General features: G+C 39.4%; 1 protein-coding gene across 1 annotated transcript; it reads right to left on the bottom strand.

Moving 5' to 3' along the window:
- Positions 1–9,960: 9,960 nt before the first annotated feature.
- Positions 9,961–17,900, bottom strand: eif3eb (eukaryotic translation initiation factor 3, subunit E, b). The gene is made up of 13 exons (XM_046059390.1): positions 17,745–17,900; positions 17,128–17,245; positions 16,592–16,709; positions 16,403–16,445; positions 15,644–15,748; positions 15,368–15,493; positions 14,810–14,934; positions 14,265–14,391; positions 14,068–14,169; positions 12,065–12,174; positions 11,666–11,768; positions 11,135–11,269; positions 9,961–10,340 (listed from the first exon to the last, which is right to left on the bottom strand). Exons 1-13 carry the CDS (start codon positions 17,832–17,834, stop codon positions 10,302–10,304), a joined length of 1,341 nt encoding a protein of 446 aa, XP_045915346.1. The 5' UTR covers positions 17,835–17,900; the 3' UTR covers positions 9,961–10,301.
- Positions 17,901–27,383: the final 9,483 nt, after the last annotated feature.

Here is a 27,383-nt window from a genome sequence, read left to right as displayed (position 1 = left end):
CATCCCAGAGCACATTTACTGCTTGGTGTCAGTATGGCTAAATGATACTTCAGCAGTGAAGGAAGTGTGACACTGACCATCTGTACATGACAGCTGGTAGCCTACATATGATACATTATTACTCAACCTGTGTGGAAGTTTTCTTTCAGGTTTTGCCACTTTGAGATCAGCTTATCATGCCACACTACATATAGACAAACTAGGGCCTAATAAATGTTTGCCTCTGAAAGTAGAGCAGTAACACATTATATTTCCTGTGGCATTTCATTGACTCGTCTTAATGGAGACATGGGCATTCGGCCACTGTTTCACTGGTCAGCTATAGGCCTACTGCTGTTTTGGATTCAGCTTGGGCTTCTAGGATACAGTCTTTATATACAATAAAATATACTGTATAAATAATTCAGCTAAATGATGACCATGCTGTTTGAAAGGTTAGAGCTACACACAGTAGGGGAGTCATGTTAAAAACTCACAACATCTAAAATAGCCCTTACACACAGCAAAGAATTTAAGATATCAAGATTGCCCCGAAGCACCACTGAAATTTATCCTACATGCATATAAATCCCGTTTTGTATCACATACATAATGCTTTAATGAGCCAGACAGCAAAGTGTGAGCCTTTTTGATCTCTCAGGCTCCTCGGCATCTCTCTGCATTAATCACTGTACTGCAGAGCACTGATCTATTCTCTAATGCCATGCACCTACACTAAGGTGCCAAAATCATCTGCTTAGGGTTTGAGACAATTAATACAATCTCTACTGCTGAAATCCCCTGTGTCCTTCTGTCTCTCTAACCCATTACTATTCAGACTGGCTTTGCTTTCTCGTATGGCCTTCATCCAAGCAAGCTGAAAGCATCTGGGTGATCTGTAGTTACCAGGCAACCTTGAAGAGCATTAGAGAGCATGCTCCTGAAACTCTTAGGACTTGGAAATGGAAGAAAGTTAAGTGGTGTGTGCTGGTATGAATAGACTCTGACAGTGGCTGAATCACACTGACAGCTGACTGAGGCTCCTCTCTTTATTTTTCTCTCTCTGTCCTCACCCCCCTTGAAACTGTGAAACACTGATAGACTTCTTTAGGACTGGATCTATTGATCATCAGTTGACAGATTAAGCTGTCACGTCTGGATCCTTCCCAAAAAAAAAATTCAAAATCATGCCCATTCAGGCTTTGAGCTGCACTGCCACACCTGAAATCAGAGCAGGCTTTTTGACCTGAGCCGCAGGGATGAGAGACCTGATAGGTGCACCTGTCGTTTGACAGGTTAGGATGATGCAAATAAAAACACCCCCGCATTCTCTCATAGTGATGATGGGTCGGGTTATTTCTCCATCTGCAGGTTTTGAAATGACACTGAATCGTGTGATTAACACCGTCGGCGATGCGGCAAAACGGGTATTTTAAACAATCTGTAGGATTTGTGGTTACTCACGCTAAAAATATCCAGGATTACTGCTGTTTTCGTCCCCGGTAAACAATCGCAAAAAATCCCTTTACTGCAGTGGTACCGTAGGCGGATTCGTCCCAGATAGATCCGCTCAAACTTAGAGAGCCACCATCCTCAGCCGCAACGGGAGTCGCGCCTGCGTCCTGCAGTATCCTGATTCCTGGCTGTGGGATGTTGAACCTGCCAGACTTGGACTGTTCCGGGGTGCAGGGTGAGCCGAAAGGAAGAATCTGCTCCCACAGCCTGCATGCCTTACAGCTAGTAGCCTACAACAGCAAGTTGTCGCTAAACGGCAGGCGCGCATTAAGATGAAGATGAGAGGAGAGGACTGGTTGCATGATCGGTGCGCATGTGAAAACTGAGCTCAGGTCAGGTTGATTGCAGCATGCAATCAGAGGCTGGGGCTTCTTCACACATTTTATCATTGATAACTTTATAACGTAGTGTGTCCCGGTATGCTGTCTATAATATTGTGTGTAGACAGAGACACCATCTCAAGCCCTGTCAGACTGGGGATTTACTTTTTCCTTGAACTAAACACCTTCAGGATGATGTTACAAAATAGGATGCCTGCACACTAGGCTACTGCTGAGATCAGCAACTGTCTGGCTGTGATAGATTACCTGGTTTCATTTATGCTATAATCCTACACTTACAAAAGGGATCTGACATATTTGACGCCTATGTGTGAACTCTTGATGGTGTAACTTTTAAACCCAAGCTTGAAGCCAACATTTAAAAAAGATCTTGTGGGGTTAAATGGAGCAAAAAATGTTTATATTAACCGTTTTGGACACATGCCTTCAATGCAGAGAGAATTCCAAGTTTACATGGGTTGTCTAATAACTAAAGTGAAGACAAAAAAACCCAAAACATGACAAGTGAGCAACTTCATTCCCTGAAAAAGGCCATGAAATATAGTTGAAACTGGATCTTGTGTTGAGTAATTTTTCGTCTTATTAAAATATATTCACTATGATGTCTGAAAACACAACAAACAAACCAACAAGTTCTTCCAGAAAGTCTTGGCTCACCATATTTTTCCTCAATGATTCCTGTATTTGTTGACAACATGCTTATTAACATTCAATGCTTTATGTGACCCTTATAGGCTATGTAGAATTATGTAATAATGACAGTAAATGTGAGAAACTACTGTTAGTGGCAGTCCAATATCACAACTAGTTTGTAGTGTAAGTGTCTGCCAGCTGACCTCTGCCTGCACTTTGATGTCATAAAATGCAAACGAACAGCTATAATTAATCAGAAAAGCTGTTCCATTCAGCCTCCTTTTGCCTTCCAAGTTATTTATTCTACGTCGTGTTTTCATGTTTCTTTTTTGCTCCGAATGGGGCCAAGTTGCACTGAGTCGAATTAAAAACTGTCATGCTGAGCCATTACATAATCACAACACCATGAATGATAGAGTGCTTGTTTGTGTGGCCCTACTATATTATTAGTCTCCCACTTGGAGAATGAATCAATGGGTATGGAGGATATGGGGACTGGGGGAGGTGAAGCGTTGGTTTAATCCCACTCTGAGCCCATTCCAGCATGCCATCAGTTCTGAATACTGGTGTCTGTGCCAGCTTTGTACCCATTGTGCTAAAGGGTCAATCTGATCAACCAAGTGCTTCATGTAGCCAGAGAGCAGTGGAGAGCTCAGGAAGGTGAAGGATGTTCCCGGGCAGTTAAGACCTGTTACTGTGGTAATGAACGTAAAGCATTTTATAATCACGTGATTCACTTCAAATTATTGTTGCTGAATAAGAAATCCTGCAAAATGAGATGCGGGTCTCCTGTGAGGAACCCGGGTGTTGGAAAAACTCACAGCAACTTTGAAACACCTTTTAAATAACAATACTGTCACCACTAAAGGAGCAGAGAGAGAGAATACTCAACAAGTACACTCTAGGAGCATGTCAAGAAATGTGTGTTCAGTGGATAAATCTTGAGAAGCACTCAACAAACACTGGTGTTCTTGAACAAGCCCTGTAAACTATAAAGGTTTCAAATACTCTGGCTCCTCTACAAGTGAGTTCCTGAAGTTTGGTCTTTTGCACATGTTTTAACTCTTCACGAGCATGTTGAGTACAGTAAGACACAACAATGAGCTGATATTATTTTCAAGATGTCCATGGAACACATTTAGAAGATATATGCATCTTAAATATTACATAAAATGTGTTTAAAATAGTACACTTTAACTGCAATAAAGATATATAAAGTTGTTCCAATTAAACACAACTAAGTACTCTAGACTATTTTGTGATTCACCTGGGTAAATATTATGACTCCACTTCCAAGATTGTTATTTTATTTTATTTAAGCCAGGCAATTTAAATAAGAAAAAAATCTTATATACAACAACGGCCTGGTAATAGCAAGCTATAATATTGTAGGATTAACAAGCTACAATATTTGCCAAATTACAGTTCTTTGTATTTCTAGGCATCCACCCATGATTGCAAAGCTACATCATCACTGTATGTGAAATAAAAATAGTAAAATCAACATGCATTAGTTATTTCTGCACTGACATAAAACCATCAGAACCCAGTTGACAAACAGCTCAAATCTAAATAATTGTCAGTGACAACAAAGAACATTTCATAGCCCTTTAAATGTTCCAAAGGTCCAAAAATGGACTTATTAAACCAAATGCAGCGGAGAAATTGGTCCTGACACCAGAAAAATGAGACCTTTGATGACACACAGTAGAGAGACATTCCTCACCTTCTGTGATCTCCCTCCAGTCACAGTTTCCATCCTGCCTTTAAGTGGGCGTCTCTTCCTTTTCCTCACTGCCGGACACGGTGGCTCCTGTCCCAGGGCCACAGACTCCTTCACCGCAACTTCCTCTGACTGGACGGAAGCAACTGGCTTCTCTTTGGGCTTTTTCTTCCTCTGAAACGACACTGCCTTTAATTAATTTTCATCATAGCAGATTTGTCTCAGCCACTATATCAGCTTTACACGGCAGCCTCTCTGACGCACAGATTTTTTTTAAGGTTTCAGGGGTAAACTTTAGCTGCAACATGGGCTTTCCCATTCTACCAAAAATACCATTTTGGAACAAAAAACACAAAGTCACTGTAACGTAACAACCTCCATCCGACATGGAAACAAGTTTAGTTTTTCTTTCCAAATTAAGGCTCAGTTTTAAAGTTTGTTTTGAGGAAAGACTGCTCTCCAATTATAGATCTCACCATTGGAAAACTTGATATCTGGCATGCACTGACTGAGCTGGACAAAAGCTTCCTTATTCAGAGGCCACTGATTATGATTAGTGCTGTCAGGTAAACAAATGGGGTTTTGTTTTTCCTGCTGCTGAAATTCCCTGAAGAGGAATATAACTACATCAAATTAGTTTTTTGCACCCAAGCAAAAAATCTTATAGTGCCATTGAATGCAAACTGTGAAATGTCTTAATTGACATCATGATACTAGCTTTTACAGAGTGGATCTGCTATATTTAAAGATTATTAATGCCAATGTTCAGTCAGAATAGTCTGAATTATGTGTCAAATTACATAACGTTATTTCTTTATCCATAGCTGATTTTGTTAGTTGCGTCTCAGCAGGCTTTAGAAGAAGTCCTGATCTGTCAATCATTTTAGGGATAAATAAAGTTCTGTCTCATCGTATCATGCAGTAATCAGCGGGTAAGGGTTTTGAGGCATGCAATATTTTGAAAGGAGTGATTGTATAGTCCTTTCTTTGCCATGAATTGAAATCGACAGAACGCATGGATGACATTTCCTTTGTCAAAAAAATTAACAAGCCTTTCTTTCATGCTGTTGTTGTAAATCACATGCAATCATTCATTCACATATCGCACAGCGTGACAGATGAAATCTAAGGCTGTTCGGCTCTGCAATAACCTCTGAACCACCAGCACGCATGAAGGGAATATTTATGGAACACCATCCCAACGACTCTTGTTGTCTTTTTGTTTAAACACCACTTTCAACTCTTTTAAGACATGGAAGTGCATGCTTATACAGTATTAGGCTAAAATCCACGGTGCATCATAGTTGTATATATTAATATTTGGGTACTAATTTTAACACAGAAGTCCTTCTCAAAACAGAAATTAACAACTGTGAAAAGGTTTGCAATCTTAAGAAGTGGTGTTGGGTGAGTGTAACCAAGATCAGTCCCATTTCATAGGAAAAAACGGAAATACACTCACAAAACGAGTAGAATTTAGTTAAAATGCTGTTAATAGCAAATAAAAAAGCTATTACCTGGACTTGGGGGATTGTAGTGCCCCTGACAAAGGGCCATTGGCTAATAATTGTTGAAGAAATCTTCTTAATGGAAACACTGATACATATATTGAGACTACAAGAAGTACAACTGGAAGAAAAATGGGGAACATTGACATACAAGATTCAAAATGGCGACATTGAGACAGAGCTGCATCAACCAAGCATCCATCAACAGGGCTGTGTGAATGAATTTCCCAAACTTCTGTTACAGTTTAATGTTGCATATATTTTATCAATTACGTGGAAAACAATTTAATAAAACAGGACTAAAAACAGGATGTTTAGATCACAGCACCATGCTGACAATATAGTGCTGAAGATGGTCCATGACTGACAGGTTTGTACCCTTTTAACATTTTGTCACCTTTTGCGTATCAAATACATTTATTCTTTTTGCATCTAAAGAGTCTCTTCTGTTTTTTTTTATCAGTGTGCAGCCATTTTTTTCCTATATGTGACAGGTTTCAAAACAGAGACTGACATTATGTTAGCTTCTGTATGTCACTCTCTTTTTTAGACAGAGACCTCACATGTCTCTTTGTCCATACACTGGTTACTGCAGGAAAAAGTTAGTTAGACAAGGGGCTTCATGCATGGAGCCATTTCAGAGAGCCTCTCTATCTTATCACACACAATGACTGCACAGTGCTTCTCCACTGTGTAACAACACTAGTAATCACTGTGTAAAAACAGACTGAGTGAGGCCAGCAAAGCTACAGATCTCTCAGTATAACATGAGCCCTCTTGCAGTAGACTTAGTGATGGAATTGCAGTGTGATAAAGCTGCAGCTGCTGAGAGGTTATATTACAGTACACAGATTCGTCCTCCGCAGTGATACTAGATGGGACAAGAGTACATGGGTGTATTATATTTATATTGTAGGACTTGTATGCTGCTCAAATTGTAGTATATGCGTGTTGTTCAAATGGCTGAGTCTTTGAATAAGAACAATGTTCTTTGTTTTGTGCTTCAGCAAATGCCAGTTCCTGTTGTGTTAATAAAGAAACACTGTTGCTCACGCTGGAAACATTAAATGAATCACTTCCCTGTATTACTGAGACTGAACTTTAAATGTAAAAACAGGATATGCTGTGGGCAGAATCACTACACAACTCAGCAACATTTCCACGCCATCAATGTGGCTATCAGTCAGTCCACTCTGGTCCAGACTGAAATATCTCAACAACTATTGGATGGATTGACACAAAACTTGCTGCAGACTTTCATGGTTCCCAGATGATGAATCCTCATCATGACTGGTAATCCCCTGACGTCTCCACAAACATCAGCATGTTAACATTGTCATTATGAACATGTTAGCATGTGGACATAGCATTTAGCTAGGGGAATGCTTGTAAGAGCAAATATGAGATTGATTATTGATGAAAGGCTGCTGACTTGCTTTAAGAACTAATTCCAAGCAGTGTGTTTATTTCAAAGCATCAAACCTAGTTAACAGGAGGCATTCCTGATGGACTATTTAAATGTAGCAAAACAGGTTTATTAAAATATGAAGAATGTAGCATTTTTCCCCAAAGAGGTACCAATCACAGCCAAATCCACTTAATAATGGTCTAATCTGAATCTTTCTTTAAAAACAGAGGCCCCTCCCAAAAGATGTTAACTTCAGGTTAAAAAAATAGTTATTAGTAGTTTAAATTAAATTTTTTTTTTTTTTTCTCTTTATAATGTTGTGACTATGTGACATGATTTCAGTTTGTGTCACACACTGGCAAATGGTATAGACATACAATCATACCATGTCACTAAATAATAATGGTCCAGTACACAAAAGTAATGAGGAACCTGTCAAGCTTGCTGGTCTTGTGTGCTTCTCTAATCTGCAGGCTGGTTGGATGAAACTGAGCAACAGACAAGTGAAGGAGGACCTCTGAAGTCTGAGGCAGGCATTACAAATAGATGTGCTAATGTGATAATGAAAGCAGACTGCACTTTGAGGACTCCATCATGGTTATATAGGAATGTAAGGCATGACGACGTGTTCACATATTGGGTCCAAATGAGGAAGTAGTTCATTAAAACAGACAACAGAAAGCCAACATATTACATAGATTTCCTTACCTGAGTCGGAGATTTAGATTTGGAGCGCTTTGCCGTCACTGTATGATAATAAAATAAAAAACAATCAAATGTTACCCAAGAATGAACAAAATAGTTTGGATTAAAAAGAATCAAAAGACAATGTAGGTCAATCATCACCGCACTACTATTATCAAGTAGCAACAGTGATATTGCTTTAAAATGCGTATATTGCAGTAGAGAAGACAGAGAGGTCCTGAGTCATGATTCACTGCAGTGACATGCAGGTTACCATGACTCTGCAGCTTGTAGGCTTCAGCTGAATGCTGACCCATATCATCAAATCATGTCAAAGTATCATTAAGCTCACATTCTGGAGTGTGGTACAACAATAGTGTACTTTTACGTTCTTAGTTAGATGGAAAAGAGTGTCTGCAATGGCTCACAGCAACGTCCTAAAAATAAACTTGTTTTATTGTACTAATAAATATGAAAGACCCATTGTATACCCTCACATGGGTAAAGCACATTTAAACAGTAATCACAACAGCTCCAACCACAAAATGGAGTCAGAGCCAACAAGAGCTGGCAATTTCTGGAAAATGTGAACACTGCAGTCTTGGAAAGGAAACACTAACAATTTACTGGACTTGGAGGGAAAAAATGCATTCCCACTGAGTATTCCTCAGAGTAAAACCGAGCCTGACTTCAAGTTAAAATTTCTTGCTGTACGCCTATCACAGGCCTCCACACACCCACAGGGGTGGGGGTTCAGGGGCCCACCTACCTGCCAGGTACCTCTCCAAGGAGGGCGAGGATCTCTGGTTCCAGCTGTAGCAGCAGAAGAAGAAGAGCCAGACCAGGAGGGTGGCCAGCACCAGAACTAGGACCCAGAGGAGCCGGGCCACAGCTGGGTTAGTGACAGCCCAGGCTATCAGGGTATCCATGCTGAAGGGTGGTGAGCACACTGCTTGTCACCAGTGGAGCCTCACTATCTATAGTCAGTCTGAGTCCCAGAGTGTGACTGCAGCAGAGCTCATGTATGGGTTGCAGTGGGTCGGTTTGTGTCCTCTCAGGCCAGCCACAGTGCCTACAGCAGCAAGAGGAAGTAGCAGCCAAAGCAACGGCAACCACAGATGGATACCAGCTGTTACAGAAGGAGCCCTGCTCAGACCTCAGCCTACGTCAGCTCTGAGTGTGTGTGTGTGTGTAAGCATGTGTGTGTTAGCTTGTGTATGTGTCTTGTGTTTTACTGGGTCCTGGAAAAGTGTGAGTGTGTGTGCATAAGCAAAACAGTTGGAGGAGGGGCTAGAAGTTACAGCGGCTGTCAGCCACTCCCAGGGTGAACATCAGAAAGAATCCTCACACAGGCTGCAATTCTGAGTGGCGACTCAGAATTGCACCTGGGGCACTTTCCCATCTTTACCTGCATGCCTGCCAGCAGTATTTTCTTCAGTGACAGAGGTTAAAGGTATTCTTGCGCAGGAGCTGCCTGTCATTTCTTTACATTAACCCATTACAAAAAACAGACTGCACATTCATGTCACATTCCATATAAAGACTGACAATGTGAGGTTAACAGTTAACAAAGAGCGCACACTTAACCTTGACTTAAACTATTCACCTAACAGGTTTTAAATTAACCCTGCTCCTTACAGCTGCATTTTACTCTAACAATGCTTTAGTATGCACACAGCACATTTACACAAGGATGTGCTGTAATGGAGTAGGCTTTGAAGTGTCGTTCAAAATTCAGGAATAAGGTGTGGCTAAACATTTACTTCACACGCAGAAACAACTAACACTAACTGACATTGTTACAACAAACAAGAGCCTTGAAAATTATCCAAGTGTGTGAGACTGTTGCATGATGTGTGTCTTGTGAGTTCCGGTTTCACAGTGCTTTCCATCCAATTTGATCTGGGTGGCCTCTCACGTCATGACCGGTTATAGGAGAGCCAAGTTCAGTGTCTACTGTGAAAGTATTCTTACTTTTATTTGCATGTCAATTGTGCACCTGTCTGTCTTTTAATGACAAGTTATAGAAATATTATGTTGTAATAGGAACTACAGTCTGGCAGAGATTGTTAAATGTTACTACTGTCTGCTGACAGCAAAAACAAAAATGAACCAAGTGCGCCATCTAGTGGTGAAGAATTAATAGAGTAAGAAGAAACAAGAGCCCGATAAATGTTTAATGTTAATTTATTACATTTTTAGTTCAATCTTTACCTCCAAACTTTGGGTGAATAATTGAAACATGACCACTTCACCTCAAAATCAAACTAATACAAAGTAATACTAGATTTCAAGTAAGTTATGTTAAAGAGAAAAGGACCCACTTAATATAAATAATATGTGAAAAGAACCTCTTCAAGCCTCGCTGCCTCCTGCTGGATATTTTGTATCGCAGCTGTTAAGTTAAGTTAAATGACAATAGTGGGTAACTGATGAATTCATAAATACATTAAAAAGCTTTAATAATATCCACAAGAACCATCCGCATCCTCTTGATACTGATTTCCATTTTAATAGAAGCCGGTGTCTTGAGCAGCCCAGTTTGGTGTCTGAGAAAACAAAAACAAGAATAAAGGCTCAAACTACTTTCCAAAAGGCAAGTTTTTTTTTTTCCTTCCCAAAATTAGATCCTCCAACTGCCATCTTCTCTTTCAAAATGATTGACAGGACAAAAATAAAAGATCTTTTGACAAAATAATGTATGATTATACAGAGTACCATATTTACTGGCATGGCAAATGACTCAAATTAAAATCACGATTTCTTTTCCCAAAAGGAAATGTTGTATAATGCCGTTGAACTCAAAAAAGTAAGAGGTTTCATGTTACAAGCATACAGCTTGCTTATCAAGATCTATAAAATAGATCTATAAGAAAATCTGTGGTCACAATCAGCTAAGAGAAGATAATGGGAATTAAATGTAAATATAGTGTTTTCACATAGATCCATCAGAGGGCAGCAGAACTAAGGAAATTAGTCTGCACATGCTGACATGACAGGTGATCAATAAGAATGAGTGAAGTGACATTAGGCTAAACTTTGACATTTTTTTAATCTCTGAATGCAAAAATTAACCCCCCCCCCCTTTATCTCCAGTGTTAAGTATTAACACTGTTAACCCATAAAATTCATTTAAAATAAAACAAGCCATGAACCGGTGATGGGACCGCCATACTATCAATCAAAGTTTACTGGATGTTCTGTCTTTGTCAACTCAACTTTAACAACAAAAAAAAAGACATAAAAATGATTTATAATATTCATATCCTCTTTCCCGCAACAGTAAATACCACTAAAAGGTGAAAAGTTCACATCCCTATACAATGTTTAGTGCTGAGTCTACCTCATTCCTGTTGCTGTGGGCCACCTTCTTCTCAATGTTCATTGCCAACATCTGGCTACGAAAGGACAGGCTCTTGGTCTTCTCGATCACCTGCTGGTACGGCGACACTGCGTTGTTTCCCATCACCACATGACCCTGACAAACAAAACCACCAGAAATTTGTTTTTATGAAGAAGACTTTAAAATAGGGGTGGTGATGGTGCAGTGGATAAGAGACCCGGGTTCAACTCCCCATTGTGACACATCCACCAATGTGTCCCTGAGCAAGACACTTAATCCCTAGTTGCTCCAGAGGCGTGCGACTTCTGACATATATAGCAATTGTAAGTCGCTTTGCATAAAAGCATCAGCTAAATGAATAAATGTAATGTTAAAGTGCACGGTTAAATCCTATGTAAGCGCAAATACATAAATTGACACAGCTATTAGTAGTCTCAAATTAGTAGTCTGGTACGGGCTGTTTATGCTAGGCTGAGTGACTTGAAGTGCATCTGACTGACTGAAGGTGGATCAGCGAATGCAGAGCCTCACCAGTTTGGAGTCAAGCTTGGCATCAAGCCTGGCATTACGGATGAGGTTGACGATCCACCTCTCCGCCTCCTCGGGCGTCATGTTGAGCTTGTCTGCCAGCATGCTGAGTGGAGAGAGTGAAGGAGGAGGGGGCATTTCAGTTAAGTAAATATCCTTTGGGGAGGAAGTCTTCAAAGTCTCCTTTTTACAGTTTAATATACGATAAAGAACTAGAAAGACATGAAAGAACATATCAAATTTGGGAGCGCTGAGAAGTAATATTACTGCAGAACATCAATCACCTGGGTCCAGAAGTTGGAAAGATCTTTTCATTGTTTCTTCTCATGTTTTAACAAATAAAAAGGCACTGCACACACTGTTGTGTTACTGACAAGAAAGCCTATTTCTAGGACAGTGTACCTGATGCTGATACACTGATGGATCCGACAAAAGGTCTCAAAGATGAAGAGACGGGCATTCTCGATGAAATCCTCGAGGCAAGCGACCAGGAAGAAGTCGTTGACAAGAACCTGAAGAAAGAGAAACCACACTCCTGTAAATATTGTAATAATCACTTTATAAACACAAACAAAGCATTCATGTACAGAAAGTGTTGAGAGAAAAACAAAATCAGGAACAGACCAAATGTTCCTTCAGTTAGCAGTTTCTCTGCCAGCACATTTTCCAATATATGCAGAGCCGTCTTCAAAACATATGTGATGAAATAACACTCTACATCAGTGTGTGGAGCTATAATTTCAATCCATACCCATGTTTTACTGGAATGATAAGTTTACTTTAAGAACACTAGAGTACATAATAGCACCACACGACAACCATGACGTGCTGGAAACGATTTCCTTTGACTGTGGTCTGGCTGTTTTGCCACCCCGTTCTGGCCGAATTTCCAGCTATTGGTTTATCCACCCATACATTAAAATGTCCAGGTTTAAATCTATCCAACCTCACAATGTAATGTTATTTATAAAAGACAGTTTTGTATTGGATAGCTAGTTTGGATAATTTTTTTTCCAAACTTGCCAATTCCCCCAAAAGATATGGTCACACAAGCTGCATTATATCACACCATTAGAAATTGGAAAATCAAATATTCCTCATTAAAGTGCACATTTATGCATCAATGTGCTTCCAAATCTCTTTAGATAATCTACTGTCTAGGAGGTTCCTGTGGTGTGAATGCGACAGCTAAATCATGTACTGATGTTGATATTACTGTTCCTCTATTACAAAAGATTGTCATTAAACAAAATCACAAGACGATGTTCTGCCCTTATGAAAAAGAAGCTAAATGCCCTTATGAAAATGCTAATGCTCACAGCTATAAACATTAATGTATTCTCAAGGCAGATTTTTTAAGTAATATGTCAATATGTATTGTTACACAACAAGATGTTAACACATTTCTCCATTATTGCAGCCAAGCTCATGCTAAAGAAAACATGGAACCAGCCGTCATCCAACACGAATCATAAAGCAGCCATATCACCAGATGTGAGCCATGAGTGTTCTGTGGGAGATTATGTCAAGTGATCTCTATCTGTGGTTTTAAAGCAACGATCAGAAACATCAAATGGGATTGTGAAAGGAGATGTGGCATTATTATTTCACAAAGAGCTATGAAATAATGATGCTTTGTTATTGTGTAAGAAATCCAATTATTCAACATTTTGCTGTGGTGAACACAAACTAAGGTGCCGTAGTACACCATAAATAATCAATGGGTTTACTGGTTCACTAATTATTTTCATATCTTGTGATTGAGACAGACTGGAAGAAATAGCAAACCACAAAACTAAAAAAAACAAAAAAAAAAATCATGTGATGATGTTTGTACAGTAATTAAGAGAAGTTGTTGATTTCTAGAGGGAAAAAACATGTAAAATTAAATTCCCCTGACCATTAAAAGAGAGCTGAAAACAAGACAACAGAATGACTTAATGAACCATCTTCATTCTTCCGTCATTATGCTCACACTCTGGCTCTGACAGGATAGTTGAGGCCTTTGCAATCACTGCATAATTTATACAAGAGGGGTAAAAGCCAATTGATGAGAGTGCTTAGAGAACGCGCAAAGTGGTCCCCCAACACAACTACAAAACTGCAGTCAAGGGTTTCTAAAGAGAAGGCAACCAAGCTCCAAATCTGACAGCTGTTCCGCTTTGAAAATCACAGTGAATAAAAGTTAGAGCCAGCAAATCAGGCCAGACATGGATTTGCTGAGACTGAATAGCTGCGAAGGGACTCAGGAGATCAGAGCACCATAGCTAGGGGAAGCTTCATATTACCCTTCAGTCCCAGGAGACAGCTAACTTTTATGGTGCGATTTAGGCCTGTACACCATGACAAACACACACTGTCAAGCGGGAAAACTGGAGGAGAAACTTTAAGGAAGGGGTCCTTACCGACTCACATTCCCTCAGCTTCTTCTGGGCGCTGTCAAAGTCGAAGTTCACATAGAGACACTCCACAAACTCTGTGATTGGGTCCTTGTATGTGTACGACTCCTGCAGGAGTGAGAGAGAAACCATCATTCATGTGTTGATTAAATTCTTGAGGCAAATTACATATGAATTATTCTGCTAACATTTATTGATCTTACCTGTTGAATGACTTTCACCAAGTCCTTGAGCACTTGCCTGCGCTTTCGCACATCTTTGTTGGTGATGACTGCCGTTGTAAGGTATCGCAGAATGTGTGGGCACATTGTCTGGATGGCGTTCAGGTACCTGAAAAACACAAAGGCAGCATACAGTGGCACTACCATTAGCTGCCATTACAATGAATTTGGATACAATCAGTGATTTTATTCCAAAATAAGTAAAACACATTTTTACACACAGAAATCTGTGATTCATGCTGTTAAATACCTTACAGGTTACCATTTTAAACCAAACCTGTGCACTTCTCTAACTGCAACAGATGTTTAATCAAAAATCCAGGTTAAGAAAATAAACTGACAATAAAATAGTAGGTTGGCCTTCCAACTACTAAGGCCTTAATAAATAGTGCCTCAGCATGTGTTCTTGAGCAAGATAAAGAATTTAGTGTAAGCTCTGGATGACAGCGGCATCAAGCCTGTATAAACGCCGTGCATTGTATCTAAAAAAGTGAGTTCTTTGCTGTACTGAATACACAGAAACTCACTGGGGCTGATAGAGGAAGAGCTCTATGATGTTGTCTCTGCCCTTAGGGTGGTTGAAGAACACAAAGAGGGACCAGTGGATGAGCCAGGTCCTCTGCTGGAGCGACTGGAGAGGAGAGCTTACAGACTGAAAGGAGAGACGACACAAATGGCGGATGTTATGAAATGTTGCATCAAGCAAAGAAATACATTCAGGAAAGGCTTTCCTCCCAAACTGCAGAGAAACGCTCACAAAGCAGGTTCACATAGTAACTTTTGAGGCAAATGACCTACAAATAGCAGCAGGTAATTAACAGACCTTCATCTGGGTGCATTTCTACTTATTAGTCAGTAATCGTACTGGTTTTGACATTTCAGAAAATGAGCTTCACTCTCACAGTTTTGCAAATTTATACTACTGAACTGAGTTTACCAGAGACTGCAAATGCCATTCCATGTTGCTATGTGCCGTTTATTCTATATTGCTAATCTAAATCACTAATAAAAGTAGCTAAAGTTGATTAAACCTGTTCAGTCACAGGCAACATGAAATTTTGTTCCTTAAACTATTATTCATGTACATTGTTATCAATGGTCTCCCTGAGTCGAGTGAGATCCTCCATGGCTGCTTCCCAGTTCTGCATGAGGATCTCAGAGGCCAGTTTCCCCCACAGAGAGCTCAAGGCATTCCTGTCTGTTGCAGGAACCTGAGCAGAAAGCAACAAAGTCAGTGTAACAAACACACTGTGCAGTATTTAGGAAATAATATACATTTTTAAATAGACAAGAACCATTTATTCTATATTCATATTGTGGCTTAGGAATATCTTTTTCTGTTTGTATGTGGTTATTCTTACCAGGACACGGAAGAAGTAGAGGTACTCTGCAGCCCCAGAGTAGTTACCACACTCGTACTGGAATTTGGCGTACCTATACAGAGTGTCCAGGTATTCTTGACGAAACTAAAAAATAAAAAACAAGGGACATAAAAACTTAAATTAAAGCACATAGAACAATGTTGAAAACTGACCAGCTGGCACGATATAAAGGTTATAATGAATGTGTCTTTATACAGTCTATAGCCCTGGACTGTAGTCACAGTAATCCACTGTTTTTCAAACGTCTAGCGCCTTTGCTCAACCCCCCCCCCCCAAAGAGAAAACTAATTGCGAGAAGCTGCCAGGCTGACAGAATGTGGCTGATTAGGCCATGTGCTGGCATCTTTCATCTTTTTAGGCAAAACAAAACCTGTTTTTCAGACTGACAACACACGATGTGGACAGCGTTTTTATGTACTGCCTAATCACAAAGAAGTGCAATTAATCTGCAGATTATATAAAAAAGGTTAAATAAAAGAAATCAAACCAGAAAGTAGGCCAAAGTATCTGCCAATGGTATTTCTCTGATCAATGAGTGAGTAATGAGCACTTTGGTGGGTATTGTTGGATGTTTTAGTATTCTGAGATTTGGGTAACAGTCCTGCTGGCTCACAGTGGCAGCTGGTTGTTATGGAAACAAAAACACATTGCGAAACCCACCTTAAAAGATTAAAATTCAGTGCACTTATTATACAAGAGGAACAGTGTGAATACACCATGTAACATTTCAAAACTTACATTGTGTTTCTCTGAAAGATAGTCGAAGAGCATCCTCCCATCTCTGATAAGGAATTAAACAAACAGATTAATAGACGTCAGATGAGCCTTTTATAGTCTACAGACACACCTTTACAAGTATTATAATACTGTCAGTACTGTAATATAAAATGAGCAAATTATTTGAGAGATTTGACTTGTTGATCAGACCTTGTGGACTGCATCTGTCGGGTGGTCTCTGGGTCTTCAAACATCTTGACAATTGGCTCCGTCTCTGACTGGAGCTGCTTTAGTTGGGCCACGACAGTACTCCTCTTCTCCCTCAGAGCTGAAACAGGACATTATAGTAAACCCCAATGACTTAACAAGTGTTTAACTGGTTGGAAAATGAACAGCAGCAAATGGGAAATTATAGGTAAATATTTTCTACCAAGTAACCAAACACTTTACAGATTATGGTTCAATTATGTTCCCAACTGTTAAACCATGAACCGCTCAAGTGGCTGGTCAGCGTTGGGGCATCACAGACTACACAAGAGGAGGTCTTTCTTCTATTCTTCTCTTTGACTATGGGGTTTAAACATGACTAACAATCTGTTACACTTATATTACAATGTATGAAATAAATCATGATTTTTGTTTTGCACAACATCAGTGCCTAGCAAGCATCTTCAACTGTACTGTTAAAAAGCTAGATATTATGAGGGAATTAAATGATATGGATTCAGGACAAACTACTTTCTTACAGTGTGGGATTTCTTTGTCCGCGTACAGGTTTTTGTACACATCCATGGCGAAATCCACCATGTTTGTCTCACTGAGGAGGTCCAGCTTCCCCTGAAGAAGCTCCTTTTCATTGTAGATCTGTTCCAAGTAAACACAAACATTTAGTTTCCCTTTGGGACACATATTTAAATTTACAAACAACTGTACCGGCTGAATGAGACTGACAGTCAGTCTCATTCAGCCGGTCCTGATGAAACAACATCAGGACAAGCGTAACAGTCAGTCTCATTCAGCCGGTTAAAGTCATCGTTAATCCGATGCGCTCGCTTTAGGCTAACACGCTAGGTAACGACAATAAAAAGCTAGCTAGCCAAAGCCCTAAAATAACATCGGTTTTCCGGATTCTCAGTCATTTTCTGCCACTACAACTAACATAACAGCAACGCTCCAGTTCTAAAAGACGATATTAAATTGGTAGTTTAGAAAGCGTTTGCTGCTAGCTGGCGGGCTAACGTGACCACTAACGTTAGCCGGCTGAATGAATCGCTGCTAGCTACAACTGTGTTTTCAGGCATAAATACCACCGAGAAGCAGCTACAAGATATTTTGGAGTCATACGACGCAAAAGCTGCTGTACCTCTTTTACGGACAAAAATTCCAAAAGAGGAAAAACCAAATGCCGGTCCAGAAAATGTGCTATCTTGGTTGTCAAGTCGTAGTCCGCCATCTTGGCTGGCTTCAAAAACTTTATTGGCAAACATAGCGCAGACGGAACTTGACCCCGTGAAGCTGGTAAGTGGTAGCTGTTAGAAAGCACACAGTAATTTCACAGTAGCTTTGCCCCTCTCTCTCTCTCTCTATATATATACATTCACTAACCACAGGTGTCATTTACAGTGGGGAAATGTTCTGAAAAGTAGGTTGCAACAAGAAATGTCAAACAACAAATGAAATAATGCTTTGAGAATGGTTTTGCAAAGTGAATATAGAAGAAACAAATGTGCATCGTCCAAATAAAGCAAGCTTTAAAAAATAAGCTGCTGATTCATGCATTATATTCCATTATATTGAATATTTTAAATTGTACACCTGCCACCTGAATATAGGTGGAAGACCCCCAGACCCACCAATCACGTTCCACATTGAATATTTCTTCAAAATAATGTTAAAGTTTTTTTTTCTCATCTTGTTCTCCTGAAACCAATATTGTGCATTGTCACGTCCCTAATATGAGCCCACCCCCACCACTTTTCAAAACAAAGTGACACCCTTGACACAAACTGACATAATTAAATAACTTATAAAAGGACAAATAAATTGGTCTACTCTACTACTTGATCATAGATGTGAATGTTATATTTACCCGAAATAAGGTCAATGATTAACATCAGATTAACAAAAGATAAAATGTTTTTCACTGTAGACACATCAAAATAGTTTATGTGATTCGATTTTGATGATAGATAGACACCACAAATTCACTGTGATGTGTTCTATTGAGTGAAAGTTCTTGCTGACCCTGTCTAGTCAGTGGAGTTTTTTATTCTTCTTTCTGAACCAGAATGAAACCCAAATAGCTCTGAAAATGTCACTGTGCCCCTGTACATGCATTAGCTCTATGAATGTACAATTTGTTTTGGAGCTCAAGCTGTGGAGTGGTCCACATTCTTAGGCTACAGATTCAGATTATTATCCCCTGTAGCATTTACAAGAGCTTCAGACAGCCAAGAACAAAATCTTTCTGTCTTGCCACAAAGGCATACAAAACGTACCAAGTAAATAAGTTGAAATACATCAAGAAACACAAAATAAACGGCTGAATTGTTATGGTATTTGTCTTGCAATTTGATGCAGAAAGGTGTTAATGTCTCAAAAATATTTTAGGTCTAACATATGGATTGAAGGAGACTTTGGACTCTGTGGGCATGTGGCCTACCCAAATGAGAGTCTGCTGTTTTTTTTCATTGACCTCTTTGAGGTCAGAAGAGGGACTGGTCAGACAGGTAGCAGCTGTCACCACAGCAGGGAGTGTGATCAGAGGTGTGAGACACTGAGCTTCACAAGCATCAGTCAATGAGGTGGATAAAGAACTCCACAGCCTGCTGGGCATGTTACCAGCTCGAACCAGCTCTGATCGCAGATTCATGGAGGCAGTCTTGGTTGTGTCCTGGTCTAACTTTTTGTGGGAACCAGGCACGAATGCTCAAACAAAGCTAAGCAACTGATTGCCAAAAAAAAAAAAAAAAAAACGATGGCAAGGAAAAGATACAGATCCACTGATCCAATACTTTATTACCAAAGCCAGAGGAACCTAAAATAGGTGACTTAACAGAGAGCTACCTAATCTAACTAGCCATAAACTGATCAAAAAAACTAAAGAATGCAATACTGTATGCTACAAAATACAATTCAGGGAAAAGTATCACAAGTAGTAGAAGCATTTTGGAAAGGCAGAACATGTCTACCTAACCTCTTATCCAGTCTAGTAAGTAAGTAAGTAAAGTTTATTTGTATAGCACCTTTCACAGATAAAAATCACAAAGTGCTTCACAACAAAATGTACTACAGTACAACAAAGTAAACTGCAATGCATAAGAGAATTTAAAAACAAATGGAAAACATTGAACAAAAACCATAAAAAACCCTTGTCTAACTAAAAGCCTGCTTGAATAGCAGAGTCTTCAGTTGCAGAATTCACACAACATAGAAAGGGATGTAATGCATTCTACAGCCTAGGGGCCACAGCTTCAAATGATCGATCCTCTCTGGTTTTAAAATGAGTGTGGGGAACCACTAACAACCTCTGACCTCATGACCTCAGACTACGGGTCAGAGTATGAATCTGTATCAACTCAGAGATGTAGGGAGGAATGACCAGGATTTTAAATTAAATTCTACACTGGACTGGAAGTGCTGCTAAAACAGGTGTGATGTGTGCTCTTTTGTTAATGTTAGTTAAAAGCCTTGCAGCAGAGTTCTGAACAGCCTGGAGATGGTAAACCTCCCTCTTGCTCAAACAAGTAAAAAGACAGAGTTACAGAGTGGCACTCCAAGGACATTGCTGGATCAAAAACAACAACAACTAAGTTCCTGAGGCTCGGCTGGACAGACGAGCCAAGTCACCAATATGCTGCTTTATCTGAGGGATGCTACTTTCAGGGGTGATAATTAGTGTTTCTGTTTTCGCTGAGTTCAGAAGCAAGAAGTTGTCACATAACCACTGTTTGATACTGGTCAAGCAGGTAATGAAAGAAGACCATTTATGGAAAAGGGTGAGTTGCTCTGCTACAACTTTTCTAGAATATTTGACATGAATGGAAGTTTGGATATTGGCCTGCAGCTCCTAGGTTGAAATGGATCCAAACTGGGATTTTTAAGTACATGCTTAACAACAGCGTGTTTAAATAAACTAGGAACGACACCAGATAAAAGTGAAGTATTAAGCATCTCCACAATACAGGGACTCAACACAAAACTCTCAGATAAGACTCCCAAGCACAGCATACAAGGAAATAAACAGCCATGTTAACAGCTCTGTTGCAAGCATGACTCTAAACATCTAAAGTGTATGAGTGCATCACAAAATAGAGTGCAATAAAAGATCTGAGTTACTAGGGTTGGTACTGCAGGGAAACACCTGCCTTGTTCCATGGGCAGGATGAGCAGAACATGTTTTCATGTTCCTTAAAATGTTCTGAACCTCAGAGGCAACCCGAGTGCCTAATTTGTTTACAAAATGTGAAGGAGAGGAGATGAGGGCACAGGTGCATCAATTTAGAAGCCAGAGTTCACAAATGACACCAAGGAATATAGCTGCTTCAAGAGGCAAGAGCAGGGTGAACTTTGTTCTCCTACGCGAGAGTCTGGTTCGCAGAAAGCTACAAAATGAGACACATTTTCCCGTCACAGAGGAACCATCGTCGCTGCTCATTGGCCGTGCAGTACAACACTGCAACTGAGCCAGATCATTTCTTAGTATGTCTGTAGATGCATTTAAGACACTCATAAATAAGGCTGCATAGGGTAACTTTAAAAACTGCTCTCTCATCACTTTACAATTCTCTCTGTTTTCTGAAAGATCGCAGTTGAGCATAGACATTTTCATTTTGAATAGTAATTCCTACATGAAATCTCTATGGAAGAGCTTAGTCATGCCTTATTTTCACACAAAGTAAATGTAATGTCGTGTTTGCTGGCACACAGCCCAATCCCTCCCCTTTCCCCCTCTCGCCTTCTCTCTGTCCATCCTCGAGGCCAAGACATATCCAGGACTCCATCTCAGCGGCTGGCTGTCTTCCACTTCCATTTCTTTTTATGAGAATAAGAGCCAGCTGGATGTGAAGCACTTTAGAGAAGAAGCCAACGATTTAATAAAGCCATAAGAGCAAGACACACGAATGAAACTGATTAATTACAGACAAAGGGACACATTCTATAAAAAAAATAATACCGCATGTAATATCCTCCCTTGGATGATACTTTAACCTCAGTGTCTTCTTTTTTGTGAGATTGCTGTGCTTTCTACTAGGATGCTGTACTACTGCTCTCTGGAGCCACTAAGGATCACAAGTGCCTTCCACAAGTGTATTTTAGACATTATTGCTTGGATGGCTCAGAACTTCCTTCAGCTCATCCAGGATAAAACAGAGGCTCTTGTCATTGGAGCTGTGGGACAGAGAGAGAAACTGACCTCTAATTCCCAGGTCCCACTCTAAAAGCCTAGGTATCATCATAGACATAATTTAATTTTCGATGCCCACATCCGGAATGTGGCCAAATATGCCTTTTATCTATTATATTATACATTTATATTGCAAGAGCGCATATGTTTCTCTCCCAGGCCACTACCGACAAACTTGTGATGGCTTGTGTGCTGACCAGGACCAGAAGGAAAGCACACATTACACCTTTTTTTAAATCAGTACACTGGCCACCTGTTTTGGAATAGATTTCAAGATTATTTTCTTGGTTTGCTTATCACACATAAATTGTCTCGCTATGGTTTTAAGATATGGTCTCTTGGTTGTTAGAAGACCTGTGGAACGGTAAAAACTTTTAAACTCATTTTATGTTCAGCACTTGGAGTTGCAGTTGATGTATGACTTGTGCTAAATAAATAAATTTCGATTGATTGAAGTGTCAAGGCGAATGAATTTCCATACTCTGACATTAAAGCAGTGGAAATAAGACAGTCCTGGGGACACCTACCCCTCCCTGAACATCCACCTCCAATTCAGTTTCTACACAGTTTCCCAGCAGTCTGCAGGGTGATGTTTACTTGTGCATTTGTAAAAAAACAAAACACAAAAAAAAACAAGACCAGCGATAGCTTGTGGCTTGTTAGGTGTGTTGGCAGTGCTGCAGTCACCAGGCAACAGTGGCAAGATTTTCTCACACTGCCCAGTCCTGTAAATACAAGTGACATTAAAGATAAAATGATAAGAGTTGCTTGATCACAATCATTGAAAACGGTGCTAGTCCTTTATTTTAAGCAATTTTACCAGGACACACTGTACTTTCAGTGTCTTTCTACTTTCTTTTTTCTTTTGCTATTTGCTGCAAAAAGGCTGAAAGTCCACCTATTTGGAATAAAATGAGCAGTTACACCTCATCTCTGGCTAACTGATCTGAGAGACAAAAATCTGATGTACGACAAACTGTGAATTACACATGATTCAAGTCCAATGAATATTTAAATAAATAAATAATTATCAACACTGCTGGCTAAGCTCACTCTAGATGAGCTGCTGTCCATCATCTAATTCAAAGGTGCACTTAAGATCGAGCTTTGAACCTTGTAGAGCACCCGTCTGCTGTGCTGCCACGCACAACACTTATGATTTGAATGTGAGGGAGGCTTTAGTCACAAGACTGAATAACACATGGCTGTACCGTTTCATGAATAAAAACAATATATCTTCTGTGTCATTGAGTCACCATGCTCAGTTTCCAGATCCATTGGGAGCCACTCCAGGGAATTTGTATCAAAATACCCCAATACAGTTAATTCAGATTAATATTTGAATTTATGTATTAGGTAAGAGGTGTATGGTCGAGACAGCTGGTAGCAGAAAAGTGCAAGCATTATACAAAATTATACCCATTTTCCATAAACCATATTTTCTCCTGTCACAAAAACAGTGTTGCTGATTGTTGTCGCATCTTGTCAGCCCCAACAAAAAGCTCCTCCTTTAGTCTTGTTTTCTCTTTTTCTTCACTGAAGAAGAAAAACCCGTTGGAAGTGAATCTTCCTCTGAGAACCTCATAGAGTCTGAAAGCTTTGACTCCGTTTAAATTGTGAATTTTTTTTTTCTTGCAGATTTCCAGTAAAATCTGCCCCAGATGCAGACAAAGTAGACTGCAGTGCAGAGGTGTGAAAGGCTGCCAGTTTTCTCAATGATGGACTGTTAATCACACGTTTGTAAATCAATGCGGCAGTGCTAATGTATTGTATGTACAGATTAACTGTAGATCCTGCATGAATTCATGTCCATACTGTGTGTAGGATCATTTCATATATAGTGTAAATACATGGAATGAAGGACATTAAACCTAGATGGGTGGTGCACTCAAACACAGTTATAAGTTATCGCCAGCAGAGCACAGGAGACTGATAAAGCACACTAAGGACAGTCTATGGTGTGTGAAAGAAAAAAGTGAGAGAGAAAGAGAAATGAAAGAGAAAACATTAATAAAACAGACAGAAGAAAGAAAACCAAAATCTAATTGTCTGAATCTGACTCACTATGTCTTAGTGTGTCCCAGTTAGAGATTTACAGCAAAACAAGGACATTCAAATTAATCTGCAACAAAGAAGTACAATAATATAAGTGTCAAATGAGTTTGTTTGTGCATGAAGATAAAAATGTAAATGTGTGGATACAAAAATCGAGTCTGCAGCCACACTGGTGGCTCTGTAAGGCTGTACGTTCATGGCATGGTTAGTAAACATGGGAATCTTGCGAGGGCTCACTTTATGGGACAAGATCGTTGTATGCTTTTTATTTATTTTTTTAAATAAACCTTTATTTAACCAGGTAAGTCCCATTGAGATTACAAAATAGCAGCAATACAGTGTTTCCAAAAACATACAGGCAAACATTAAAAACACAAATCAAACATACAGTATCAACTCACAGAATCACATGCCTAGGAAGACAGACTGGAAGGAGGTTTTTGTAATTTACCTCTTTTGTCAGGTATTTTTTCTACGGTTTACTGTACTGATTACTTTTATTTCCTTTTGCTATTGTACTCCCTGGGATAGGGGCTCAAGTTACATGACCAAGATTGGCTGGAGATTTTGTATTTTTCCTCATTTGTCAGAATAAACGAGAGTAGAGATTTCCCGGTCTGGGCCCCTATATCAAAACATAACGCTACAGTGGCACTAAAGTCAGTGGTTTTCATCTTGTAAGCACCATGAATGTCTTTACAAAATTTCACTGTAATCCGTTGAGATACTGGTCTTGACCAGGACCAAGTGAGCAACCCTCCAAGAATCATATATAGTGTGGCTAAAAAGACAGAGGAAGGCTTACTCTGCCTCACTGTGTCACATGTTAGAGACTTACCACATAGCAAGAACATTCAAGTTAAGTTCCAAGTTCCTTGTAAGACTAAACTCAAAAGAAATACACAACAATTCAGCAAAATAGGTGTGTGTTTGTGCATTTCAATGTGAGCATGTGTGGATGAGTATGAGAAATGTGTACATGAAGGAAAAACAAGCCAACAAAGAGCCATCAAACAGCAAATATAATATCTGCAACGGCTTCAGAGAACTTGATTTAGCTCATCACTGTGTGCAGACTTTGTACAAATAAACATTTTCTTGAGGTGCAATGGTTTTAGCTTTTATAAGAAAGGTGGCTGGTCATTTTAAGCACACAGAAGCTTGAGTAGAGAAAAAAAACAGAAAAGGCGAATGAACGTCAAGACACAGCTGAGTGTTTTCATTTGTCCTCGGCCAAGAAATTGTGTCCTCACGTATTCTAAGCTGAAGCTGAATAAAATTAACAGAGCTCCTTGAGCACATTGCAATGTGAAGTGAGGCACTTTGTCATCTTCTTAGTAATTTATCTGTAAAGCTTGTGTGTTTCTGGAGTAGGAAACCAAATGTTCAGTGCTTTGATCCTAAACACTCCACTAACTTGATGACTTTGCCCCACCACAATCACCAAACACACTCATACACACACTCAATAAAATGTGTGATGTCTATTCAAAAAATCTAGAAGGCAGGATTTGTGTTTACCTGAAAGATTCATTGTAAACTGTAGTGGGGAAAAATGTATATTGTGGTCTTGACTGTGAATGAAAAAACACTGAGAGTGGATATACTATACTATAAAATGGGTGCACAATCTATAAAAATGATTTGCTTGATAGTAGTTACATGCATGCTTACAAATACATTTGAGACTAACATTGCTCATATTTATTCCTCTCACTATTGTGCTGTCAATCCCACTACAATTTTCTGCAAGACGTGAACTTGGTAGATGTCTAGTGGTAGACTGAAGGGCAGAAGATTTTATAGTGAACATGAAAATGGAAATTGTTCCTACATTTGGTCTTGGATTGCAAACAGAAAACTCAGCTCAAACTATGACCTTATTAAAGACCACAGCTACACGCTCAATAAATTACTATTTGGATTGGACTTGAAAGCAGTATTAATTGATTTTATGACAGCTTGGTTACAGCAGGCCAAGCTGTAAACACAACATTGTACCTTGTAAAGTTGATATGGTAAGCACGCTAGTAAAAGGTTTACACATCCAGCAGACATGGAGCAACATTAGCATTCATTTGGAGTCCTGTTTCCTAATGAACAGTGCTAGACAAGTTACTCAGGAATTGTAATATATTACTAAAAAAGTAATATTATTACTTTACTTATTACTGGGTGATAAAAGTAACTAGTTATGTTACTATATTACTTTCCAGTGTTTCACATTTACAACAGACAACAATGTTCTTTGCATCTTAGATTGTGACACAATAATGGCAGCAGCTACTTACAGCTGTGGAAACACCTCTCTCCCTCGTTCTACATTCTTCATTTAGTTTTTGGCTATCAGTAGACATGAACAACAAAGTCAGGTGCCGCTGAGCTGTCGCACAGTCGTGGATTTACGTCAAGGATGGTGCGTTCAGTAACAAGGAACGCAGCGTTACTTGCCTTAGTAAGTAGTAATAATATTACCGTTTTAGAAAAGTAATTAGTTACACTACTTAGTTACTGGGGAAAGAAATATTATTACAGTAACACTGCTAATGAATATAAGTTCAATAAGTCTTTTTCAGCTCTGTTTTGGTCTCCACCAACTCCTGGATGAAATATCTGACTTGTTAGCTGCTACATCCTCCATTATGTTCACCAGCTAGCTTTGTCTAGCTTTCGTTTACGACTGGACAGGTAGCGTACAGTGGGCTTATCAGAGCCTTTTCACTCATAACAGCTGCCCACCACAGTTGGAAATGATAATGAAAACGGTGAGAGTGAACCAAAAAAGTATACTTGTGGGCCATAAACCAAAACAATAAGATGCTATAATGCTAAGTGTAGCTGAGCAGGACGGCAGAGTTGGGTGATGTCTAGGTTTGTCACCATAAGCAACTCCTTTCCCATTGTCATTTAATTCCTTGTTTATATAAAACATTGATCATTGCACATATAAAGTAATATGAGATTTCACTATTTCTGCCAAATACAAATCAGTTTACAGAGATCACCCTCCCCTCCAAATCTGCCTTCAGCTTCTTTGTCTGTGTAAAGTTGCTGCATCAAGGTTGCAATGTGCAGATGTATTTAGATCCTAATGATGAGCTTAATGAAGGTTTTAATGGTGTTATTAGTGTATTTGGGCTTCATTCTCTTAAAAAGTAATGGCTACGCATCACATTTTAAGCCCTCATTCTCTCTACGTGATACAAGCCTTTTAAGTCTCACCGCCCCTCTGAGATCTTTAGAGTTGTTTTGCAACATTTAAAAATCTAAATCCAGTGAATCCCCAGTGTGTCTTTTTCCAAGCATAGCCTACAATGTTATGGATTTTATGGAACGATGTCTTTGTGACTCACATGGCACATGTCGCCTTTTACAAGGCAGAGCGACTGTGTCAAAAATTAACGACTAGGACAAATTAACAGCCAAAAATAGATCCTTCAGTAACAGTTTTTATTTCTCTGCCAGAATATGACCTGAACAAGGCTACAAAAAACGCTTGTTGACATCTCTAAAATAAAATAGTGACTCTAATTAGCTAAT

This window comes from Micropterus dolomieu, linkage group LG09 (assembly GCF_021292245.1).
Source record: "Micropterus dolomieu isolate WLL.071019.BEF.003 ecotype Adirondacks linkage group LG09, ASM2129224v1, whole genome shotgun sequence".
NCBI classification, from domain to species: Eukaryota; Metazoa; Chordata; class Actinopteri; order Centrarchiformes; family Centrarchidae; genus Micropterus; species Micropterus dolomieu.
Note: the sequence above shows the minus strand (reverse complement) of the source record. Positions and strands in the feature narration are given on the sequence as shown.